At 45.2% G+C, this 22,605-nt stretch overlaps 1 protein-coding gene across 1 annotated transcript; it reads left to right on the top strand.

Annotated features, from left to right (window-relative positions):
* Window positions 1-342: 342 nt before the first annotated feature.
* DNAJB11 (DnaJ heat shock protein family (Hsp40) member B11) lies at window positions 343-22,554 on the top strand. The gene is made up of 10 exons (XM_030575817.1): window positions 343-621; window positions 1,694-1,850; window positions 9,599-9,696; window positions 11,050-11,182; window positions 12,882-13,024; window positions 13,617-13,699; window positions 15,613-15,670; window positions 17,430-17,541; window positions 17,939-18,098; window positions 22,170-22,554. The coding sequence occupies exons 1-10, from the start codon at window positions 554-556 to the stop codon at window positions 22,232-22,234; spliced, it is 1,077 nt and encodes a 358-aa protein (XP_030431677.1). The 5' UTR covers window positions 343-553; the 3' UTR covers window positions 22,235-22,554.
* The last annotated feature ends 51 nt before the right edge of the window (window positions 22,555-22,605 follow it).

The raw sequence follows: 22,605 nt of genomic DNA, 5'->3' as shown, positions 1-22,605 counted from the left end.
GGGGACACAGGGTCTCTGGGACATAGCAGCGCCTGCGCGTTCCGTCACAGTAATGAGGCTCTGATTGGTGCGTTTGAGGAAGGTGGAGTCGGGGGGTATAATCCGCTCCGTGATTGGCCGGGAGGCACGAGCAGTCTGTGATTGGCTACCCTGCAGACCGGCACTCCCCGAGAGTTCCCTTTTAGTGGGTTTCTCATAGTGATGTCACTGTCCTTCCTGGCATTCTGATTGGACACTGGGGTAGGTGATGCAGTTAGCAGCGATTGGTCAGGAGGCTCACTGCTGATGTAGAGGGATGTGATTGGCCAGTCCGGCCGGGAGGTTGATGAAGTGTGTAAGTGTGATTGGTGAGGTTTCACTGGGGTCGCGTGCTGTGACACAGTCTGATTGGCCTGCTCTCTTCGCCGGGCTCTGTTTCATATCTATGGTTACCGGCGACTGAGTCTCCGCCGCTGCAGGACCCGGCCGAAGACCGCCCCCTCCCCCGCCAGGCGAAGCGAGCCGTGTCCCGGCCCCGTGCAGGCTCGGCGGGGAGTGAGGCCTCGCCGCCGTCATGGCCCCGCGCTCGCTCGGCCGCCTCTGCCTGCTGCTGCTCTACCTCCTCGGGGAGGCCAGCGCCGGGTGAGTGCGGCGCGGTGGGCGGGGATTCCGGGGGAGCGCGGCCTGAGGGGGCCTAGGTCCGCTCCTCGTAAGGGGGCGCGATCCCTCAGGCCGACTCCGAGCCCTTCAGCAGCGACCAGCCCCCGCTCCTCGTGGATCTCCCCGGTCTCCGCCCACGCCATTCCCCTCCTCCGCTCACACTCACCCCGCCCACCCCAAGCAGCGACCAACCTCCGCCTATCCTCCTTCTCCTCCGCCCCGGTCTATTCCGGGCGCCATTCCCCGCACCCGGCCTCCGGCCATTCCCCCCCCCACACACACACACACACACAGCCCCTGTCCGTTCCGGCACCCGCCCATTCCGCGCCCCCCACCATCCTGGGCGCCATTCCCCAAATTGGGCCCCCGCCCACCCCCAACACAGCCTCCGACTATCCCATCCCCCACACCTGGCCCCCGCCCAGTCTCGGACTATCCTGGCCCCCCAACCCCCACACACAGCCCCCGACTGTTCTGGCCCCTATCTCCTCCCCCCTCAGCCTCCAATTAGCTCATCCCCCACACTTTGCCCCTGCCCAGACCCCAACTATTCTGACTCCCCTGCTCCCACATCTGGTCTCCCATCCATCATCTACACACAGCCCCTGACAATCCCAGACCCCTGCTCCCACACCTGGCCCCTGCCCATCCCCCATACACAGCCCCCAACTATCCTGGTCCTCCCATCTTCCAAACTTGGCCCATGCCCATTCCCCCCCTCCCCCACAGCCTCTGACTATCCCATTACAGACACATACACATGCACCCCTGCGCACGCAGCACGCAGTCAGTATCACCATCAGCCCACACGCACACGTTATCTTGAGCCAGTCACTGAATGTCTCTGTGCTTCAATTCCTACTGTGTAAAAGGGTGTTAATAGTACTTATTGAAACTCTCAGGTGTTCAAGGAAGATGCATTCATTATTGTTTGAGTTGTTTGGATGCTACAGTGGTGGTGTTGTCATATGAGTGATAAATGTGCAGCACATGTGGAATAGTTCTATGTGACACAGGTCACAACTAGATGCTTATTTTGTTCTGTATTTCTCAGGAGGGATTTCTATAAGATTCTGGGGGTGTCCCGCAGTGCATCAGTAAAAGACATTAAAAAAGCCTATCGGAAACTGGCTTTGCAGCTTCATCCGGACCGAAACCCTGACGATCCGCGAGCACAAGAAAAGTTCCAGGATTTGGGTGCTGCCTATGAGGTCAGTGAGTTAATCAGGTATCTGCTCCCAGTACTAACACAAACATGGTTTTCCTGTATTGTTGGCATCTCTGCCCATCTCATCATTTTGGTGAGGGGTGAACAAATGCTCTTTCCCAGTGATGTCCTTGGAGCTGGCATTAATCAGGAGGAGTCAGCAATGATTACATTGCACTGTTGGTAATGCATTGCTGTAACAAAAGTGAAAAGTCGGACAGGTTTAATAACTAGAAACTGCAATGGAGGTGATAGCGAAAAATCATAAAGAGTCTGGTGTGTGTTAACCTGATTGCTGTCACCCTAAGGAAGGCCTGCACAACATGTGGCTCGTAGGGGCTTACTGTGTGGCCCGTGGGGGGGTGAGTAGGTGGGCTCACTGTGCGGCCCGCATGGGGTGAGTAGGCAAGCCAACGGCCGGATGGCTGGCCAGCAAGTGGGTGGAGTGGTGACGGGGCCAGTGTTAGGCTAGACTCTGGAGAGTGAGGCCACGTCTACACTACAGCATAAAATCGAAATTATTAAAACCGGTTTTATAAAACTGGTTTTATAAAATCGATTTTACGCGTCCACACTAGGGCACATTAATTCGGTGGTGTGCTTCCATGGTTCTACGCTACCATTGATTTCCGGAGCGGTGCACTCTGGGTAGCTCAGTAAAAGAATGAGACCAATAACTTCGATTTCCGTCCACACTAACCCTAAATCGATATAGTAATATCGATTTTAGGGTTACTCCTCTCGTTGGAGAGGAGTACAGAAATCGATTTTAAGAGCCCTTAAAATCGATTTAAAGTGCCTTGTAGTGTGGACGGGTACAGCGTTAAATCGATTTAACGCTGTAGTGTGGACCAGGCCTGAGCCAGTGGCAGGAGGCGGGGGCAGCGGCAGAAGGTAAGAGTCCAGGCAAGTGAACTGGCGGTGGGGAAGGGTGTCTGAGGAGGCGAGCGGCGGGGCAGGTGAGCTGGCGGCGGGGCAGGGGGGTGCAGCTAAGGAGTCAAGCGGGCAGGGGGCAGTGGTGGTGGGGCAATTGGGAGAGGGAAATGGCAGAATGCCCTGATGGTCCCAAATGTTCCAGTAACTGCCCCAGGGTGGTAAAGAAAATTGGGTCATTAAGGCTTGACAGCTTCTGGGGGGAATCACTGCTAATCCCAGGACCAGACAGGCTGCTGTGTTTGGATCAGGGGTTCATGTGGCTGTTGTCACTGCAGGAATTGCATGGAAAAGCCACACTAGGAGGACCCTTAAATGTATATTTAACTTCTTTTTGTCTCACAGTCAGAAGAAGCTGACTCCATGTGCACACACCCAGCTCTCTGGACTCAATCCCATCACACTTTGAGAACCTGTGCACCTGAGTCTGTTCCCAGCAGTGCAAAGACAAAGTGAGGATAGGATCAAATCAAATGTCCATCCCCATGTTAGAGAAGAGAGAACTATGACATACTGCACATGAATCTGAACCACTTCATTAGCTGAAGAGTTAAGCTGCAAATTTTAGAGGAGCCCAGTTAGCCCATCAACAAATCTCACTTACAAATACTCAACAACTTCCCTAAAAACCAAAAGGCAGGACAGTCTAGAAAGGAACAGTTCAGGGATCCAACCCAGCAGTCATATCATTCTTCCCTGTTCCTCTCCATCCCCCCTGCCCTGCTCCTAAGAATCCTAGCAACATCGCAGCCAGTCCTGGGCCTTACCTTTTCCTCTGCAGAGCAGACTTTGCTGCAGAGCCAGGGCTCAGCAAGAAGGGCAGTTTAAATAATTTACAGAGTCAAGATTATAAACATGACACAGGTTTTTGTGATCCCCCAGTAACACTCAGAGGCCCCTGTCCGACTCAGCCAAACACCTGGTGTTTGGGGCCAAGCCATTTTGGGGGTAGGAAGCTAGAAAAATGTTCAGAAAGGGAATGATGGATATTTGTGAAATACCTTAATTGCAAAAGCTCTTTTCTGAAGGTTACCAAACCTCTCAGACAAATCCTACCTGGCCTAGGAGAGCTCAGGGGATCTGGTAATTTTTTGTAGAAGTTACAGGGAAGTTAAAAAAGGTTCTTAGCTGTAAGTTAGGATCAGTCTGAACTATGGAGTGGCTACCACTGGCCCATTACATCCTCAGGCGCCCACTATAACGTGTTACCAAGTTTCAATACAAAGTCATATAAAAGTTATACAAAAATGCATAAAACAGAGATTTATCTACAACTGCATTGATTGACTGCTGTATGCAGTAATATAGTGACCACTGGGTCTTTGAATGAGGCTTTATACTTGCGGGGGGTGGGGGGAGGCTCTGAGTCGGAGACGAGCAGGTGGGCAAGCGGCGGGTGGGCAAAGAGGCGAGCAGTGAGCCAGCAGGGGTTCTAGGGGCGGGCAGGGGGGTTCCTGGCAGGGGAAGGAGAAGGTGAGTGGTGGGTGGGGGACTGACTAGGAGGGACACAGCAAGCAGCAACCCAGATCAAAGGGCACCGGGGTCTGGGAGGGACACGGGGCCAGCGGCAGCGGGACATCGGCCTCCAAAGGGCACTCCAATGGCTGGATGAGCTAATTCCTGAGACCAGCAGGAGGCACTGCTGGAGTGAATCCTGATTGCTTACACGAGTGCTGGGGTGGGGGGTTGTTTCAGCAGAGCTGGGCGGCGCTGGTGGGGGGGTTGTGCAGGCCTGCTCTAAGATTTCTAGCAGTGGTCACAGGCCAATTTTTGGATTCCAATTTTCTAATTTTCAGAGTTAAGTTATCCTCTCTTGCATGTTGTGGGAGAGGGAATGATTCCTTTGATGGAGTTTGCAGATTCCTATATAGGGATCTGAACATCTTGTTTCACTTTGCAGGAGATATTACAGTGTTTGGCTTTCTGAGACCAAATGCAGCGTGATTGCTGTGGATGCTCAGGGTGTATGAGGACAGCGGTGACTAAATTTTCTTTTCTGGAAAACAATAGCTTATTCTTTCAAAGCACCAAAACTTTGGTGTTAAGTTCTCTCGCTGGGGAAGGGAAGCTAGTGCATGATTAATAAAATGGACATCTCTATGCATTCTTTTGGAATCTTCAGACAGGATATGCTATTCTGGGATTTCATAGTTGTACCTGAAATAGATCATTTAAAGTTTTTTGTAGTTCCTCGGCCCTCTCCCATCCCTAGCATGTGTTCCTAGGCTAGTAGGATATAGGTTTGAAATTTGATTCCTGGTTGTCCTCAAGTCTGGAGCTGAAACATACTTCTAAGTCTTCAGACCTGTCAGTGTGTAGTGGAAGTTGTCAAAATATGTGACAAATGACCAAACTCTGTAATACCTGGCTTTTGTTATCTATTGCTTATGGCACAATTAATGTTTTCAGTCTTAAACTGGTTTAAGGGTGTTCTCACTATGTGAGTTAATTGACTTAAGAAATTTAAAGATAACCTTAAGAGATTATTTGATTGTGGTGTATATAAGTACCTAGTTGGGGAGATCTGTTTCACTAATCTGGGAGACAGAAGTATTGAGAAAATCCCCTGGCTGAAAACTAAAATTAGATTAACTCAGGTTAGACATAGTGAAGGCGAGATGTTTCAATGGTTAATTATCAACAAATATGGTGCTTTCTCACTTTTAAAGCCTTTACATTGACTGAATGTCTTTCTAAAAATATGCTCCACTTCAGCCACAAAATATGGGCTTGATTCAGGCTTAATTACTGGCTGAAATTCTGTGCACTGTGCTACATAGGAGGTCAGACTAGATGATCATAATGGTCCCTTCTGGCTTTCACATCTATTAAACTCATTTTGTAATCTGTATTTAATTCACGGAGTGAGAGAACAGCCTTAAAAATTATTGTCTGGCACTTATAGTGGGACAACACAGGTATTCCTCTTTTTGGCTGCTGGTGGCCCAGGAGAAGGGAGTGAAGTGGAGGGGGATGGCGGCCTTCCCAGGCCACTGAAGAGTTTAGTGAAGGGCTAGCTGCCTGGGCCTTTTGTGGCATTCCAGGGAGAAGGAGAGATGGGCCCTGCCATCCCAAATGCACTTTATGCAACCCTCACATTCGTATTACCTCCCCATATTTAATATTGGATACACCTCAAATTATTGCAGGCTGGACACTCGTATCTTAGATGACTGTCTAGAGACTATCCAGTGGCTGTCCTTCCTCTTCCTCCTGTGCTCTTATGTGGTTGGTGCTGTTTCTCTATCCCTTTCCATTCAAGCCTCAAGGGAACAGAGAGAGGTCACTGAGGAGGAACTGACAGTAATTTTCAGGTAGAGGCGGAGTGAGCAGCTGTCCTGGGCCAGCAGATTATTTAGGTGTAAGAATCTATTTATTTGGGGTATGTTTGTCTGTAAAACTTCTGGAGTAGATACTGTGCTGGAGAACAGATACGGATCACACTTACTCTTCTGCAGTGGTTTAATGGTGGCCCTAATGCTGTGCAACTGATTAAGATCTGCAACTGTAGCCATTGCACATCTGGTGCTTTCCTCACTGTAGAAGCACTGTTGCACAAGTACATAGTTATGAGTGCATGAAAGGAGATGATGTAACTTTCAGTCAGATAATACAGGGAAGTTTACTACTAGTCTTGCTGAGTTTGGACCTCTTCTAAAGCAAAATATATATTCACTTTGAATGGAAATCCTTAAATTGTTCTGGGAAGTGGGTTTTTTTTTCTGTCTCTCTTGCAAACAGGAAATGGTGAAATTCACCACTTCTTCTGTGTGAAAAATATTTACCTGTTTTCTTTCCAATTTAAAGTTCCAGATCTCTGAAAACTTACGCACATGCTTAGCTTTACATTCATGTCTAGTCCAACTTAAAATCAACGGGACTACTAGCATGTGTAAGACTTTGCAGGATGTGGGTCCTGACACTTTTGACGCCACTTTGTATAGTTCATTTTACTGTTTTACCTCTTTCTGTGCATCTCTGACACAATAGCTTTAAAAAAATCGGGAAATTGTGATTGTAAAATAACAAAAATCAGCAGGGAGACTCAGGGCACATGTAGTCTTTGAAACATTAAACTCATTAATTTCTTTTTTAAGTTGACTAGATTTCAAGTTAACCATATTGCTTTAAGGTACCATGGTGACACAACTAAATCCCATTAAGGAAACGTAAAAATTCAGGTTCAATCACCAGTATTGACTCTTACATGTCCATTGTGTTCTTAAATATTTTTGCAGAACTAAAATTAGAAAATGTTATATGTGCAATGCAGCAGATTTAATGTTGCTGTTGTGCTCTTAGTTCTTGCACTTTCTGACTGTGCAATCTTAGTATTGCATCAGTGCAGTGTTTCTTGTGGGTGTTTCGAAAAGGTAACGTGGGGACATCTGAATGACATACAGAATTTACAAATTCACTCGCATCAGACCTTGTTGTAAGCACCTTCAACCAAGCAGCGTATATTTGTTAGCTATGTGTGTATGCACAGCTCATCTTCCCTCGCTGTACATGTAGAATAAGGACCATTTGAAAATCTCCTATTTAATTAAAACAAAATCACACAAAGCACTAGCCCTCATTGAGACTTATGGCCTTGCCATTTTTCTTGTACCAGCCGTTTTTACTATAGTGATGTCTTAAAAAAATAAAATTGTAGGAAAGGTGTGATTCTTGCCTCCTCCCCCTAATTTAAAACAGCTTAACCAGTAGTGTTCCAACTTTATAAACTATTTCAGCTCTGGGCAGACAAAGCATGGAACACTCCAGTCTGGAAGGTTTCTATTTTGGAAAGTATCAGAGGGGTACCTGTGTTAGTCTGTATCCACAAAAATGATCCCTCACTCTCATGGACATTGGGAGGCAGGCCAGTCCTGACTTACAGACAACCCCCCAACCTGAAGCAAATACTCACCAGCAACTACACACCACACCACAAAAATACTAACCCGGGAACCAATCCCTCTAACAAACCCTGTTAACGACTCTGTCCCCATATCTACTCTAGCAACACCATCAGAGGACTCAACCACATGAGCCACACCATCAGGGGCTCATTCACCAGGAGCACATCTACTAATGTGATATATGCCATCATGTGCCAGCAATGCCAGGTACATTGGCCAAACAAGACAGTCTGTACGTAAAAGAATAAATGTACGCAAATCAGACATCAGAAATGGTAACATACAAAAGCCAATAGGAGAACACTTCAGTCTCCCTGGACATTCAATAACAGATTTAAACTTCATCCTTCAACAAAAAAAACTTCAAAAACAGACTTCAAAGAGAAACTGCGGAGGTACAATTTATTTACAAACTTAACGCCATTAATTTGGTCTTGAATAGGGACTGGGAGTGGCTGACTCACTACAAAAACAATTTTCCTTCTCTTGGTATTGACACCTCCTCATCAATTATTGGGAGTGGACCACATCCAATCTGATTGAATTGGCCTTCAACACTGGTTCTCCACTTGTACACCCCTTCTCTTCATGTGCCGGTAAATTTAGGCCTGTATCTGTGATTTTTCACTCCATGAATCTAAAGAAGTGGGTTTTTTACCTACAAAAGCTTATACCCAAATAAATCTGTTAGTCTTTAAGGTGCCACCGGACTCCCTGTTATTTTGGAAAGTTATATTTCATGCAGCTCAAGGTCCTTAGGGTTGGAAGGGACCTCAGGAGGTCATCTAGTCCAACCCCCTGCTCAAAGCAAGACCAATCCCCAACTAAATCCCCAAATGGCCCCCTCAAGGATTGAACTCACGACCCTGAGTTTAGCAGGCCAGTGCTCAGACATGCTCCAACAGGTGTAGTGAAGATTTATTTGTTTAACAGCCCAGCTATAGCTGCTGGTAATTGTTCTAATATCAAGATAAGTTAGCAAACAAAAGCTACATTTAGTGGCAGTTAAGGTTGCATCAGGGTGTATGCTACCCCCTTGAAACCTGAAAAGCATGGAAATATGAAGTTAAGAGGAAATACTGGTGCCTTCCTTTTCAACTTCATATTGAGTATAACAGTCAATAGCGCACTCCAGTACTCTATAAGGCTTTTGCTTCCATCTCCAACAGATACCCAAAAGCTGTATGTATCCCAGCTTCTTCAAAGTCCCACTCTGATGCAAAACTTTAACAGCCACCTCACGTGCTTTTGGATCAACGGATCAGTACATCTGATTGTCACACATTCCATGAATTTGGGAGGTTATTCCAACTTAGCACAGCTGAGGTCACTGCTCTCATGATCTCTCTTCCCTCCCCTCCTTTGCCTCATGTTGTCCTGGAATGAGTGCCAGTGTTTGTGCCACGGCAGATTTATCATCATCATTTGGTGGCTTCCCATTGGTGCTGAAACCTGAGATTTTGGCTAAAGATTATGAAATATTCTCTAGACAAATGCTCCTTCTGTATGACTGATATTGGAGCAAGGAATAGGAGGAGCAGCAGTGTGGTTTACAAAGTATGGTGACATTTCTGCGGAAAGGGCTGTATTTTTGGACTCTTATTGTTTTGTTTTCCATTGGACCACTGTGAAGAATTTGAAATAGTGTTGAATTATATTGTGTCTTGGCTTTTCCTGTTTCAATTAGATGAACACAAAATAAAAGTTTATAGCTCTCGTTAAACTGAAAACTTTGACTTAATGGTAATTGTGGAGTCATGACCAGCGCCACCATAATACAGTCTTCTCTCAGTGCCTCCATAGTCTCTTGTTCCTCGTTTAGGAATAATGGCAGGGTTCATTTCAAAAGCCTTGTCTAAATAATCTAGTTCACTTATGCGCTAGTGTTTATTGCCCACATACTCTGCCCTTCCAGGTGCTCTCAGACGAGGAGAAGAGAAAGCAGTACGACACATATGGCGAGGAGGGATTGAAAGATGGTCACCAGGGTTCCCATGGAGACATCTTCTCACAGTAAGCTTTCATCCAGGCAAACTACTCTGCAAGCAGGGAAGACTAATTTTGTCCATAATATAAAAGCACCAATATTACTTCACGGACTCCAGCACTGACCAGATGCTTTGTTATTAGTAGCCTCAATCTCCTAATTTTTCCCTGGTCAAAGATAAATGACTCAACAGTGTGTATTCAACGCTCATATCCTAGCTGCTGCTTTCACACACATCCCACCCCTTCTTCCACTGAGTAATGGGCATGAAGACCATGTTTGTTCTCTCTCCCCCACAAACCAGCATTGTTCACTTGGCAGATTTGCTAGTGTGAGTGATGTATAATAGATTGTAATTGTATTAATTATGCAGAATCTTTCTTGCATCCTCTGGGGTGTGCCTGATGTTTATTACACTGCCACAGATAATGGTTTGGGGTTTGTTTGTTTGGTTTTTTTAAGGAACACTGTACAGTATCTTTTCCTGTTTTTTACTGGTTTAAGTACAGCAAAATCTGACCTCTTCATTCACCAGCACTTCAAACAACACATCTTGCTTCAGGGTAAACCTGTGGATTCTTCATTTCTGATAAAGTTATCTTTGCTACAGTTGTCATTTAGGGTGTCAGTATCTACTGGTGTGGTCTGCTTGAAGGATGAGAGCAGCCCCTATTGACTACTCTGACTGAATAAAAAGAAAGGCCATGCTTTGTTTCTGTTTCTTCCTCCACTAAACACTCTGTCTGCTAGGGCTGGATTCCCTTGAAGCCAATTGACACATTCCTCAAGAAGACCCCTCAGTGTCCACCCTCAAATAGTGTCCTTGTCTGAACGTTGGTACTGCATAAAAGGATGTCCTAGGGCTCTAGCCTAGGATTTAGGAGACCTGGCTTCAATTTCCTACTTCACCACAGGCTTCCTTTGTGAGGATGCAAGTCACGTAGCCTCTCAGTGCTTCAGTCTCCATCTGTAAATGAGATTACTAGTGCTTCCTGCTTCACAGGAGATAAATATGTTAGACTGTGAAGAACTCAGATACTATGGTTATTGGGGCCATGTACCTTAGATGTGGTGCCAAAAATTTATTCCTAGCTGTGATGACTTTAAATAAGGAAATCTCTCCCAAAATAACTGATTTCTGTTTGTCTTTGAAAGCATGCAACTTGTATTTGAAGGAATATCGGCCAAGAATAAGCATTTGGTTTGACAATGTTCAATTTGCTGTACAGTGCATCTTATATAGTGGTGAGAAGAGGCTTCAAGGAAGCCTATTGCTGCATTCGATCTCTGTGTTCTAACAGAGATCCTGTTTATGAAGCCACATAGCTGGAATGAACTTAAACTTCTTCCAGAATTAATGAATGTCCATTACTCCGTAGCTTCTTTGGTGACTTTGGTTTCATGTTTGGAGGGAGTCCTCGTCAGCAAGACAGGAATATTCCACGGGGAAGTGACATCATTGTGGACCTGGAAGTTACACTGGAGGAAGTGTATTCAGGAAACTTTGTGGAAGTAAGTGTAACAGTCTATTTCTAGAAGCCTCCCTATTGAACCCTTGAGCTTGCTGGTGACTGCTGGCCTAACTGTTGGTGGGAATAGTGCATTCTTAGAAAGAAATGGAAATGGGTTACTTCCTAACAGTGTGTCTGAGGCGGGGTGAGGTACAAAACAGACATGGGTGAGAGGCGATGCTGGAATTTCTTATGCTTTACATCCTTCTGTTGCTGCCAAGTACCTGATACTGTTCTGGGAACCAAAAGCACTGTGGGGAAGGGGATGTTTTCAAGTAGGTCGCTTTGAAATCCAATAGAAAGCTGCAGCAAAGAGATGAAACATTAAACAAGATGTAAGCTTATTTAGTCGCTTGAAGTCAGGTCCTCTCATATCAAACACTGCCTCTTTAAGCAAAGTAGTTGCCACCATATTAATCTAACTGAATTTTTACATGGCCAATCATCTCCGTCACAACAGACGTCTAACATTCTGTGTTTAGCAAATATACAGTGCTTTCATTTAACTAGTTATGTCTCTATTGCTGGCAATCCCCAGTACTGAATTAAAAGCAAAAAAGCTGTATTAATCGAGCATTATAGTCGAGGGTTCAAGTGTGTAAATCAGGCAACTGAAAATTATGTTTCCCAAAGCAATCAACCATTAACTTAAAGGGTATGTGTGTCTACACTGCTGTCAGGTATGATTGCAGCACATGTCGATGTACCCAAGCTAGCCATTGAAGTGCCTTGGGTGGGCATGGCTGTCTTCACTACTAATGTTACTCAAACTACCTTTGGTCTACCTAGATTACACATACTGTGGTCACACCTTCCAGCTGCAGTGTAGATATACCCAGTGTGTGTAAATAGCAATATACCATATTATATACGAACTGTATACCTTAATATATAAAATAGGGCCAAATTGTGGTAGATTTAGGAACTATAACTTTAATCTCCTGAATCTCAACATTGTATTAACAGTTTTCATGTTTCATTTCCTCGGGTTCTTCAGTGTAAAAAATTATTTGATTTCCCATCCAAATAATATGGAAATGGACACAAAAGCACATCAGAAGTACTTGAATCTGGACACAGAAATCCTGTTAGACCTTTAACCCAGTAAAAAACAGGTATAAAGACATGTTTTGAAATAAAGCTGGAGCTTAGCACTATGGCATACCCCTGTTAAAAAGAAGAATCATCACGTACTGCACTTGCACAGCTTGTAGTCTTCAGGTGTTGTCTTCAGTGACGAGTGCCTCAGCCAGATTTAAATCTTTAAAATAAGCTTGTTCAGAGATGTGAATATGAAAAAAAAAAAATCTAAATATCTTTAGAGAAAAAACTCTTTCCTAGTTACTGTAAAAGGAATGGAATTTTAGCCAGCTTCCCAAAATAATTCATCAAAAGCATCAGATGTTTCAGCCTAATGTTACCTTTTTTTATTTAGAAAGGTGGATAAGCATTGGGAAGCAGGCTTAAAAAGAACATGACTATAACAGTGACACCGTGGGTTCTCAGGTAGTGAATTGAAGACTGTATTTAGGAAGGCATTTCCAAGATCAAAGGCAATTATTGTTTTGGGTGCAGCACAGATATCTTGGATCTTATTGTCTGGAATATGTTTCTTGAAGGAACCATTCTATCTGCAAAGCCTCAAGATCATTATACAGTGTGACTGGTTGATATGAAACTGCTGGATGTGTTTCTTGCAGGTTGTTAGGAACAAGCCAGTAGCCAGGCAGGCTCCTGGCAAACGGAAATGCAACTGCCGGCAGGAGATGAGGACCACCCAGCTAGGCCCGGGGCGTTTCCAGATGACTCAAGAAGTTGTCTGTGATGAGTGTCCTAATGTCAAGTAAGTGTTGAGTTTCTGCCTTGTACTGCGATATGGATAGCTAATCACAACTGGCCACTAGATGGGGGAAGGACATGCATGTGTGACCAGTATGATCAACGTGGTGGGGTGGCTTATTGGGAAAGAGAGCTGGTTTTATCATATACTTTGAAGTCGTGGCAGGAATGAGAAGCTGGATTAGGTGAAAGGTTTTTTAATTTGCATTTTTAGCTCCACTCTCCTTGACTTTACACCCTTCTAAAGAGGTCATTCTGCACTGCTATGAAAGGGACTAAAGTAGAACAGGAGTACAGTTCCTCATTGGGATATGTGAAGGTGGGGACTGCTGCAGTAGTGGTGTACGTGGGATCTTGGGATGGTTTCAGTAGCTTCGCTCTTTTCTATCTATAAAGGTTCACCAGTGGAGACAGAGCAAGAGACACACCTTTTGCCCTCCACTATGGGTAGTGTGCAGTAAATGATAGAAGCAGCAGGAGAAAAGCAGCAGTACACTGTGGGAGTAGCCTGCGCTAGTCCAATAAAATGAATAAAACCTGCCTTCTTGCTGAGCACAGCATCCACTCTTCTACTTTGTTTCTCTTTATCTCCCCAGGCTTGTGAATGAAGAGCGAACACTAGAGGTAGAGATAGAGCCAGGCGTGAGGGATGGCATGGAATACCCCTTCATCGGGGAAGGTATGGCACTACCACCAAAGAGATCAGCTTTGGTAACGCTAGGATGATTATGAAGAGGGCAGCTTTAAGGAATCTCAGTACTTGCCATGGGGCATTGTTTTGAACTTGCCCCTTTTTAAGCAGTTGTTTTGTCCTATGCATTCTCTCAGTCTAGAGACTGCACCCTACAGTCAATTTTAGTAATGCCCTGCTTAGAGTTCAGCCCCCTTGCTTTTATATTAGACATCTGGCAACAGAAAGGGAAAGCATTCCTATCAGAAAGAGGACCTGTGACATATGTCTGCCATAATGCTCAGCTCTATTTGAGGTGTGTACACAAGTCCCCTGGCCCAAGCATGCGGAGTCTTTATCCATTGTCACTTGTTCAGATCTGACAAAGTGAAAGCAGGAAGCCAAAAGGGAAAACAGAGCAGAATGCTAAATCCTATATCACTGTACCCTATGCCTGAGCTCACCCTTGACGTTCCATGGGGGCGGAAAGGTACGTGCTTCAGAAACAGACCCAGTTTCTGCTTACAACCTGCTTTGTCAGCAAGTCTCCGTTATGCAAAAATTCTTCTTCTAGCCATTTAACAGAATTAACTAGTATCATGACTTCATGTCCCAATAAACCTTTGGTTGCCTTTAGTCATCATTGTGAGTGTAGTGCTACACAGTATCTCAACTATAGCTGTGTGAGTTTTGGATAATCCACATTGTCACAGTTCATGGCAGTGGCTCCTGTGCTTCTCCAGTGTGGTCCCTCAACAGCACCCACTTAGAGGTTTTCAGCTTCTCAAAAGTCATCTGTATAGGGCAGAGGCCTGCATCTCACTCCTTCCTGACTGAGGGATCTTCAAGGCTGCACAGTTCCCAGTCTACACTGTGATGTCTGCAGCAAGCCAGACTGCCCAAAAGACCAGCATCTGCGCTTTGCTTTCTCTCCAGAGGTTAATGACTATTCTGTTCCCCATGGTTATAAGGTATCACACAGCTCTTTCTAAGCAAGCACATTTATTGTTAAGGTGGAAGTATTACAGAGACAACACCAAAACAATAAAAGAACCTACCCAGATGCTAAAAAGCTTACCAGGAATCACCCCAATTCCAGCCTCTGGCTCTGGTAGGTGTCAGTCCTTTAATACCCACAACTGGATTGTCTCTGTGATTACAAGTTAATAGCTCTCAGATTCAGAACCAGAACCCAGTCTGAGCAGTTCAGCTGTTTTTGTACAGTTCAGGCCTTTGATCTCATCTCTGGGAACAGGTAATCGGCAGATAATGACCTGCTCCTCAGGGCGTAGCTTCAGAAGGCTGAGTTTTCACATAACCTGATGGGAGGAATTTGCATCAACGTCTCCCTAGGTATTCCCCAGGAAATCCACTTAACATTTATTGTCCCTCCATGTCCATTCATCTGGCACATTTTTAATATAGTCCTCTGAATTTCAAGGTCTCACATCTGTCTGCTCTCTCCCCCTCCTCCTTCTCCTTCCCCCTGCCTCCCCCCCCCAATCCAGAGAGGTTGCATATAGTTGCAGCTGACAACCACAATAATACATAAATCATTCATTTAATACAATGGACCTCAAAGATATTTAAACTTTATTCAATGAAGTCTCCTAAGGATGTGACAGGACATTGCCATATCTGTCACATACACATTCTGTAGGTGAGTCTTCTGCACTAATTTCATGTTACAGTGTTCACTGAGACATGACTCCAAAAGCCTGGGGTCTTCCATCTATGAAGTTGCATATAGGTAGGGAGTCCTTCGTAAAAATGGTGTGGATTTTTTTCAGTTTAGAAGAAGGATACAAGACCAAGCCATCTAGTGAGCTGAGTCTCTCTGATGTCAGACAAGCTGACTAATTGCTGGTGAAGCACCAATTGATGACTTAGTTTAACATACCATTTCTAACCTACTTCCACAGGTGAACCCCATGTAGACGGGGAGCCAGGTGACTTACGCTTCCGAATAAAAGTTCTCAAGTAAGTAACTTGCCTGGCTAACCTACTTCTCTCCTGGAGGGATAGCTCAGTGGTTTGAGCATTGGCCTGCTAAACCTGGGGTTATGAGTTCAATCCCTGAGGGGGCCACTTAGGGATCTGGGGCATAAATCAATACTTGGTCCTGCTAGTGAAGACAAGGAGCTGGACTCAATGACCTTTCAGGGTCCCTTCCAGTTCTAGGAGATTGGTATATCTACAGTTGTTGTTTTTATTATTATACTAGACAGAAAATTTACCAGTGTCTTTGGTATCAATTTTGCAGTTCAAATGGCACTTCTGTTACCCATCAGCAGCATCAGTGAGGCGAGAGAGCCAGTCCTCTGATGGTTTTGATGGAGAGCTGGAGGCAGGACTCTGCAGAACAGAGTGTCATATGTTAAAGGAGCTGGAATACTTTGAGATTATTGCCAGCTGTTCAGAGGATGCTTCCCTTTTGTTTTGTTTGGCTCAAAATCTAAGATTAGATGGTAGCTGCTGGATGAATCACATGATACTTTGGCTCTCCTGTCCACTTCTTGCCCTGTGAATGGAAAAGTTCTTAGTACTACATGTCGCTAGAACAGGAAAAAGGAAGCTGCTGGATGAGTCATGTGGGACTGTTTGACACAGCTCTTGTGTCCCAGATTCCTCTTTGTGCCAACTGTGAAAGGGCAAAGAGGTGCATAAGGATTACAGGGATCCCCTCATCTGTGATCTACATACTCGTTCACTAGAGAATATAATGAAAATCAGTGTCGCATTGGTCATTATAACCATTGTGAGATATATGTATGAAAAATATGTGAGAAGTTAGGTATGTATGAGACAGTGCGGAGTGCAGTCCAGACCAGTGAGAGGTTATGTCACCACTTGCCCTGCAACCCTGGCTGCCTTACAATGCTTTACCACTGTAGCTCCCAGCCTGGGATGCTCACAAGCAGCTACCTGCATGCAGGTCGCACCCTGAGTTTCTATGTGCTAGACAGCCCTGGGTCGGCAACTCTGACCCCAGCAGCCTGTCTACAGCCCCACTGTGCCTTCTACCAGCCTTGGTTACACTTGCTTTCTCTGTTGTATGTTATATGGAGCTGTGTTCTAAGGTGTAAATAGTAAGCAACAATGAACTGTTCCTTTGGGACCAGCAGGCCTGGTAATTCCATGAGTGTCCGATGGATATGGGGCTGGACACTGCAGGGGGACACTTGGAGTATGCAGGGGCTGGAGTGTGCCTATCACACCTCTCCACTCCTTTCAGTTCACAGGGAAAGATTCTTAGTAATGCATATCCTCTAGCACAGAAAAAGGAAGCTGAATCAGACTTACAAATGTCTTCTCCATTCTTCTGAGATTTATGTGAATTCTCCAAGCCTTTTCATGGAGGGAAGCAAGTAACCTAGAGGTCCTGAATAATTGACTTTTCAGTTCCGTGCCTGAATGGAAATATTAAAAAAACAAAATGGGTTCCTTTTGAATTTTTCTAGGCAAAACGAAAAATTGAAAAGCTTTGTTCAGGTTGAAAGGAAACATTTCAAATGTCAAATCAAAACAACATCTTTGACATTTTTATTCTCAGTTCTTTTTCAGCCAAAGCCATTTGTTGAATTCAGCCTGAACTCATTCATTGTTTCAGTGCCATAAAAATGCATATTTCTGTGACTTTACTATTTCCCAAAACAATTTTGCTCAGCACTAGTCCTGACTTTTGCAGTAAAGGTGGGAAGAGAGGTCAGTGGGTCAAGTTCCTATGTTCTGTTCACAGGCACCCAGTCTTCGAAAGAAGAGGAGATGATTTGTATACAAACGTCACTATCTCGCTGGTCGAGGCACTGATAGGCTTTGAAATGGATATTGCCCATTTAGATGGGCACAAGGTGAGGCAAGAGTTTACTTTCTTGTTCTCTAGAAGCAAAATTATTTCAGTAATGAATTCCCTGTGTCCTACAGGGACTTGTCCACTCCTGGTTGCAGCTGTTGGCCGTAGACAATCTTGTCTCATTCAGAGATTAAAAAAAGACCCATTTTGACTATCTGGAGTCTGCGCCAGAGGCTGCAAGTGAGGGCACAGTACCTGGTTAGCCTGCAGGGTAGGGGATATGTGCTGGCATATGTTATCCTAAGTTCTGTGTCAGTGCGCTTACATGTCCTGGTACTGAATATTACTGGCTTTGTGGCAGATTCAGTATTGAGCATGCCTTTCTAGTATTGCCGTAAAGGAAATTTAGGATAACAGGATACTAACACACTTCTCAAATTTTCCTTGCTTTGTAGGTTCATGTTTCCCGAGATAAAATCACAAAACCTGGGGCCAAACTGTGGAAAAAAGGAGAAGGCCTTCCAAACTTCGATAACAACAACATCAAAGGCTCACTAATCGTTACTTTTGATGTGGACTTCCCCAAAGAGCAGCTGACAGATGAACAGCGGGAAGGTTTGTGCTTTAAAAACCTATCACAACATCTCTGCATTTTCTGAACAATGATAGAGCTTTGTCATGTGATTTAAGATAACCGCCTGCAGGGATCAGGAAGGAATTCTCTTCCCCGCTGCTGCATACAGCATAATATAATTAGCTAGGTGCACTGTGGGCAATTTGTTCTTTCCTCTGAAGCATCTTGTTTCAGTTGCTGTACTTGGAAGGCTACCAGATTAGATTAGATGGACCACTGGTCTGATATTTGTATAGCTTTGACAAATCTGGAGCTGCTTCAAAGCTCCCATCCAAGGGACCAATTGCTCCCTTGTTAGAGGTGGGTTAGAACTGGTCTTAGCCCTGCACGGGCTTCACCCTTGTTAGAATGGTATCTCAGACTTAACAGCACAGTTTCCCAGCATCTGCCTCCACTTCTCTTTGGAGTTGGATATTGCTCTGATGTTAAGGTGGAAGCTGCTCCGCTGCGTCAGGAAATAGATGCTTTCTCCCCACCTCTCCTTACCCTGAGCACATAGGCCAAGTCTACGCAGGAATGCTCAGGAAAGTTAAGGAAAATCAGCTAACGTTATGAAATCGACATGCATAAAGTATAGCCCATTAACCCCTACCCCTGTGATGCTCTCACACAGGAGTAAAGTGGACTTAGTTTGCTGCAACTTAATCCTCTTTAGAGGGTGAATGTCTGAGCTAAATTGAGGGTGGCAATTGACAGGGCAGGTAGCTGTCATAAAGCTGGGGGCAGGACAGAGAAGCATCATCTTTAGCCCCTACTTCTTCACAACTTCTGAACCACTGTTAGAAGAACCTCCCCACCACCCTCTCCCCCAGCATCTGCGGTAGGCGTTGCTCCTGTACTCCAGGCAGCAGCAAACAAGAGCTTCTTTTCCACATATCCCTCTAGCAGGATGATGGAAACCAAGTTCTGCCACTAAGAGGAGAAGGAATTGGATCCTGGCACAGTTAAGTATGGATGCTCATGGAGAGACTCTCTCTTCTCCCACTTCCACTTACAGAGAAGCATCTGGACTACCTTTGGGCTTGCTCAAGGCCACCACACACATTTTCCGAAGACACTATCTACCAGGAGTCTCCCTCCTGGGTATCTGCCTCCTAGTGTAAGAATGGCAGAACTACATCTCCCAGAATTTGTAGAGTGGAAGCCAGCCCCTTAGTGGTGTCGTGTGCCACCATCAGAGTGTAGAAATGCTGCCTTCAGAATATTCTAGTTGCTTCCTTCTTGATTAGTCAGTGAGGGAGCTCCTGACAGCTGCAGCACCAGCTTCCTTTCAGTCCTGATTTTAAAAGCTCTCCATCACTTTTTTGGGTGTGTGCTGCAGCTTTGGCTCTCTGTCCAGGTGTCTTGCTGTTTTCTCCAGAAGCCTTGTCTCCAATGCATTCTTGCTTGCTCTGATCTGTTCTGGGCTTTCAGGGCCCCTCTTTCTCTTTGACATATGTGTCAGAGGAGGAAGAAAGACTGCTCTGTCAGTGTAATAGAGTGATGTCCCTGACCAGGACTGGGTCACAATGCACAGGGCACTTAAAAAGCATAGGGATGGGAATTCAATCCAAACCCTCCTGGAGAGAGAGATTCTGTTGGTTTAGCACAAGGGTGATGCAAAATGCCCTGCAGAATGAATCCTGAGTCAATGAAGACTGGGTGCTGAGACTTGGTACTAGTGCACACTCTGCTGCCTGCCACAAAGTCTTGTAGGGCAGTTCCCATCTAGAATGCCTGGCACATCTTCCCCCCCAAAGCAAAGAGATCCTCCAAGTGTCAGCCCCCATCTCACATATAGCACTTGAAGGCAGTGCAATTGCATTCCAGCCCATCTAAGGAGGTGGAGCCTTCACTAAAGAGATGAAGGGAGGAGGGGCCATTAGGTCTCCATCAAGAGCCCTGGATTTCCCTCTCCTGTATTAGTGCACTAGTCTAGAAGCTGTCAAAATCAGGCTCAGTTTGTCAGACCACTCTGTTTATTAGCACAGCGCTCTGCTAATGACACCCAGATAATGTGAGCACCATGCAAGACCTACCCTACCTTAATTTAAACAGATAAAAAGGGCGCAAACTTGACAAGATAACAAAGGGAGCAGAACTGACAAGTTCACGGGAGGCTAGACATACATAGTTAATTTCCTTGCTGACTTTTACCAATCTCCAGCTAATGTTTCACCGTTAGCTTAAGTGGACTCATTGTTTATGTCTTAATGTTCCTTTTCCTAACATCTATATTTTAACATTTCAGCTGTTTTGCTTAAAGGTACATACAACATTTCTTTAATCCTTTCTATTTTTACAATATAATTCATTCTACTTTCACAAAGCAGGTGGGGTGATGGTGCTTTTTGGTTACCAATTGTGCTTGGCAACCTTGTCTAGACACTGTCCTATGCAAGACTGCCACAGAGCACTCAGTGGCATTTCTCCTGTCCTTCAGCGAGGGTGGCTGACTGTGCAGGCTGGATCTCTCTGCTCATAGGAACTCTAGGATACTTCCCTACCACCACAGGGTCTGATTTGTTGGAGGAAACAGCACTACAAATGCTGTGTCTTTTGGGCTGGTGTCAGTGCTGCATGGCTGAGCCAGATGTGTGGAGGTAGGTGAAGCGTAACTTCACTTGCTGGGGCTTTGTGTTCTCAGATGACTGAAAATGGACACCACTCTGGAGGATGTCAGAAGATCAACCCATGTCTCCCATGGGCTACTGGAGTTATTAGGGGATCAACGACATAAATTGACTGTCTGAATGGCAGCTGTGCTGCCTAAATATTCAAGAAATATTTAGTCCTGTACTTTTCTGTTTATCTAGCGAGGGGAAAAAATTCCTTCCTTTTCTCATTCTTGGCCGCTGGCCCTGCTGTTTGTAATGTTAAGTGCACCTTCTTTTGAGGCGTCTCATGAGCTTCTTTTGCTCCAGCAGCGAGAATCCTGCCAGAGGGACTCTCTAAAGACGGGAAAACGATCTCCTTGTTCTGCTTCTCTGATGTCCCTTTGACCAGATTCTCTGTCACCTGCCGGCCAGAGATGACATTCTAGAGGGTTCCTGTGCTTACACCTGAGCTCTATACTTACATTGCTTCTCTCTGAATTGGCTTTATTACTGTTTTGGAGCTTTAACACCCATGCAGCTGAAGGAGCAGTCTGGAATGTTCAGAGGGGAGCAAGCAACGTGCAGCACTCCACAGGGTTAAAAGTCTAAATGAAGTAGCATTTCTGCTGCTTTCATGCCAGGAAGCTGTGTTTCAGACCAGCAGAACTGTACGCACTCTTTCCTGTCTGTCCCGCTCCCACCCATGTCTTGCAGCCTAGGCCACTAAGTGGAGGAGATGCAAGTGGGTCTGTCTTTCCCTTAATACAGTGACCCAAGTAGGTGGGATATTGTGTTGTGAGTGCTAACCAGTGCATCTGACACCTCATGCCAGCCAATCAGATCCCAGCCCTCACTTTCAGACAAGACATGGATATAGACAGGACATCGGAAGACATCAAAATAATCCATTGAAATAGTTTTAAACAGGGCTTTACTAAGTGTGGTATCCATATTACCCAGTAAAATGCTAGACTGTTTTCTTTACGTGTTGAGTGGATTGCTCTAGCAACACAGGAGGCCAGAGAATGTATCTTGGGCTCAACTTTTCTCCCAGGCCAGTAGGATGTGGTGTGTTAAGTAGTATGTGTGGGAGAATCTTGAGCATCTTCTCTAGCTGCCTCTTTTTTGTGTACACCCCACCCCCATCTGCTACCTTGCTTAGTTTGTAGCAGAGGTGACTTTCTCATTGGGTCCCAGCCTATCCTGTGTTGTGGGAGGATGTGTAAGAAGGTTTTAATATAACAGCATTATCCACTTAGCGCCACCTCTCTTTGTGAGAGTGCAGGATTAGCTGAAATGGACGTGTACAGCCCTTCTGTTTAGCTGTCCAGTGAGACAGTGGGACTGCCAGATGTTTGTATTCCATTGCTCACATGTGCCAGCTGGGGTGTCCAAGTAGCTTCTGTGGCAAGTCAGATATGTAAATATTGTGGGGGTCTTCCATGCGGTGTGGTAACTATTCCTTTTCTCTTGTAGGTCTCAAACAGCTGTTGAAACAAGGATCTGTGCAGAAGGTGTACAATGGACTGCAGGGATACTAACACAACAGATTGGACTTGATTGCAAATGAAAAGTGAAATCAGTGATATTTATCTGCAGTCTTCTTCTGCCCATTGCAGAACAAAAAGGAGGGAGGGTGGAGCGATGGTTCAAGCAGATTTCTGCAAATGGTGAAGGTGGTCAGATGGCTTAAGGAAAATATTTCCTTTTTCAGGGCATAACTGGTGCTGCCTATAGAGTTCCCAGTAGTGGAGCAATGAGAAAAGCCCCTGAGGAAAGAAAATGGGCATGCGGGGGGGGGGTGTTAAACTCAGTGCAAATTGGAAATTCTGGTTTTTAAATATATTTTGATGTTACTTTTCTTGACCCTCTCAATGTATTTTCCTCGTTTCTCTGTGTCTCTCACGTTGAT

This window comes from Gopherus evgoodei, chromosome 9 (assembly GCF_007399415.2).
Source record: "Gopherus evgoodei ecotype Sinaloan lineage chromosome 9, rGopEvg1_v1.p, whole genome shotgun sequence".
Lineage (NCBI taxonomy): Eukaryota > Metazoa > Chordata > Testudines > Testudinidae > Gopherus > Gopherus evgoodei.
The sequence above is the reverse complement of the archived record's forward strand: the minus strand, read 5'-3'. Positions and strand labels throughout refer to the sequence as shown.

Coding starts and splice junctions, on each gene's coding strand:
- DNAJB11 (XM_030575817.1), top strand. CDS start 554: ATGGCCCCGCGCTCGCTCGGCCGCCTCTGCCTGCTGCTGCTCTACCTC. Junction 9,697..11,049: donor CATGGAGACATCTTCTCACA/GTAAGCTTTCAT, acceptor ATTACTCCGTAG/CTTCTTTGGTGACTTTGGTT. Junction 15,671..17,429: donor TTCCGAATAAAAGTTCTCAA/GTAAGTAACTTG, acceptor TTCTGTTCACAG/GCACCCAGTCTTCGAAAGAA.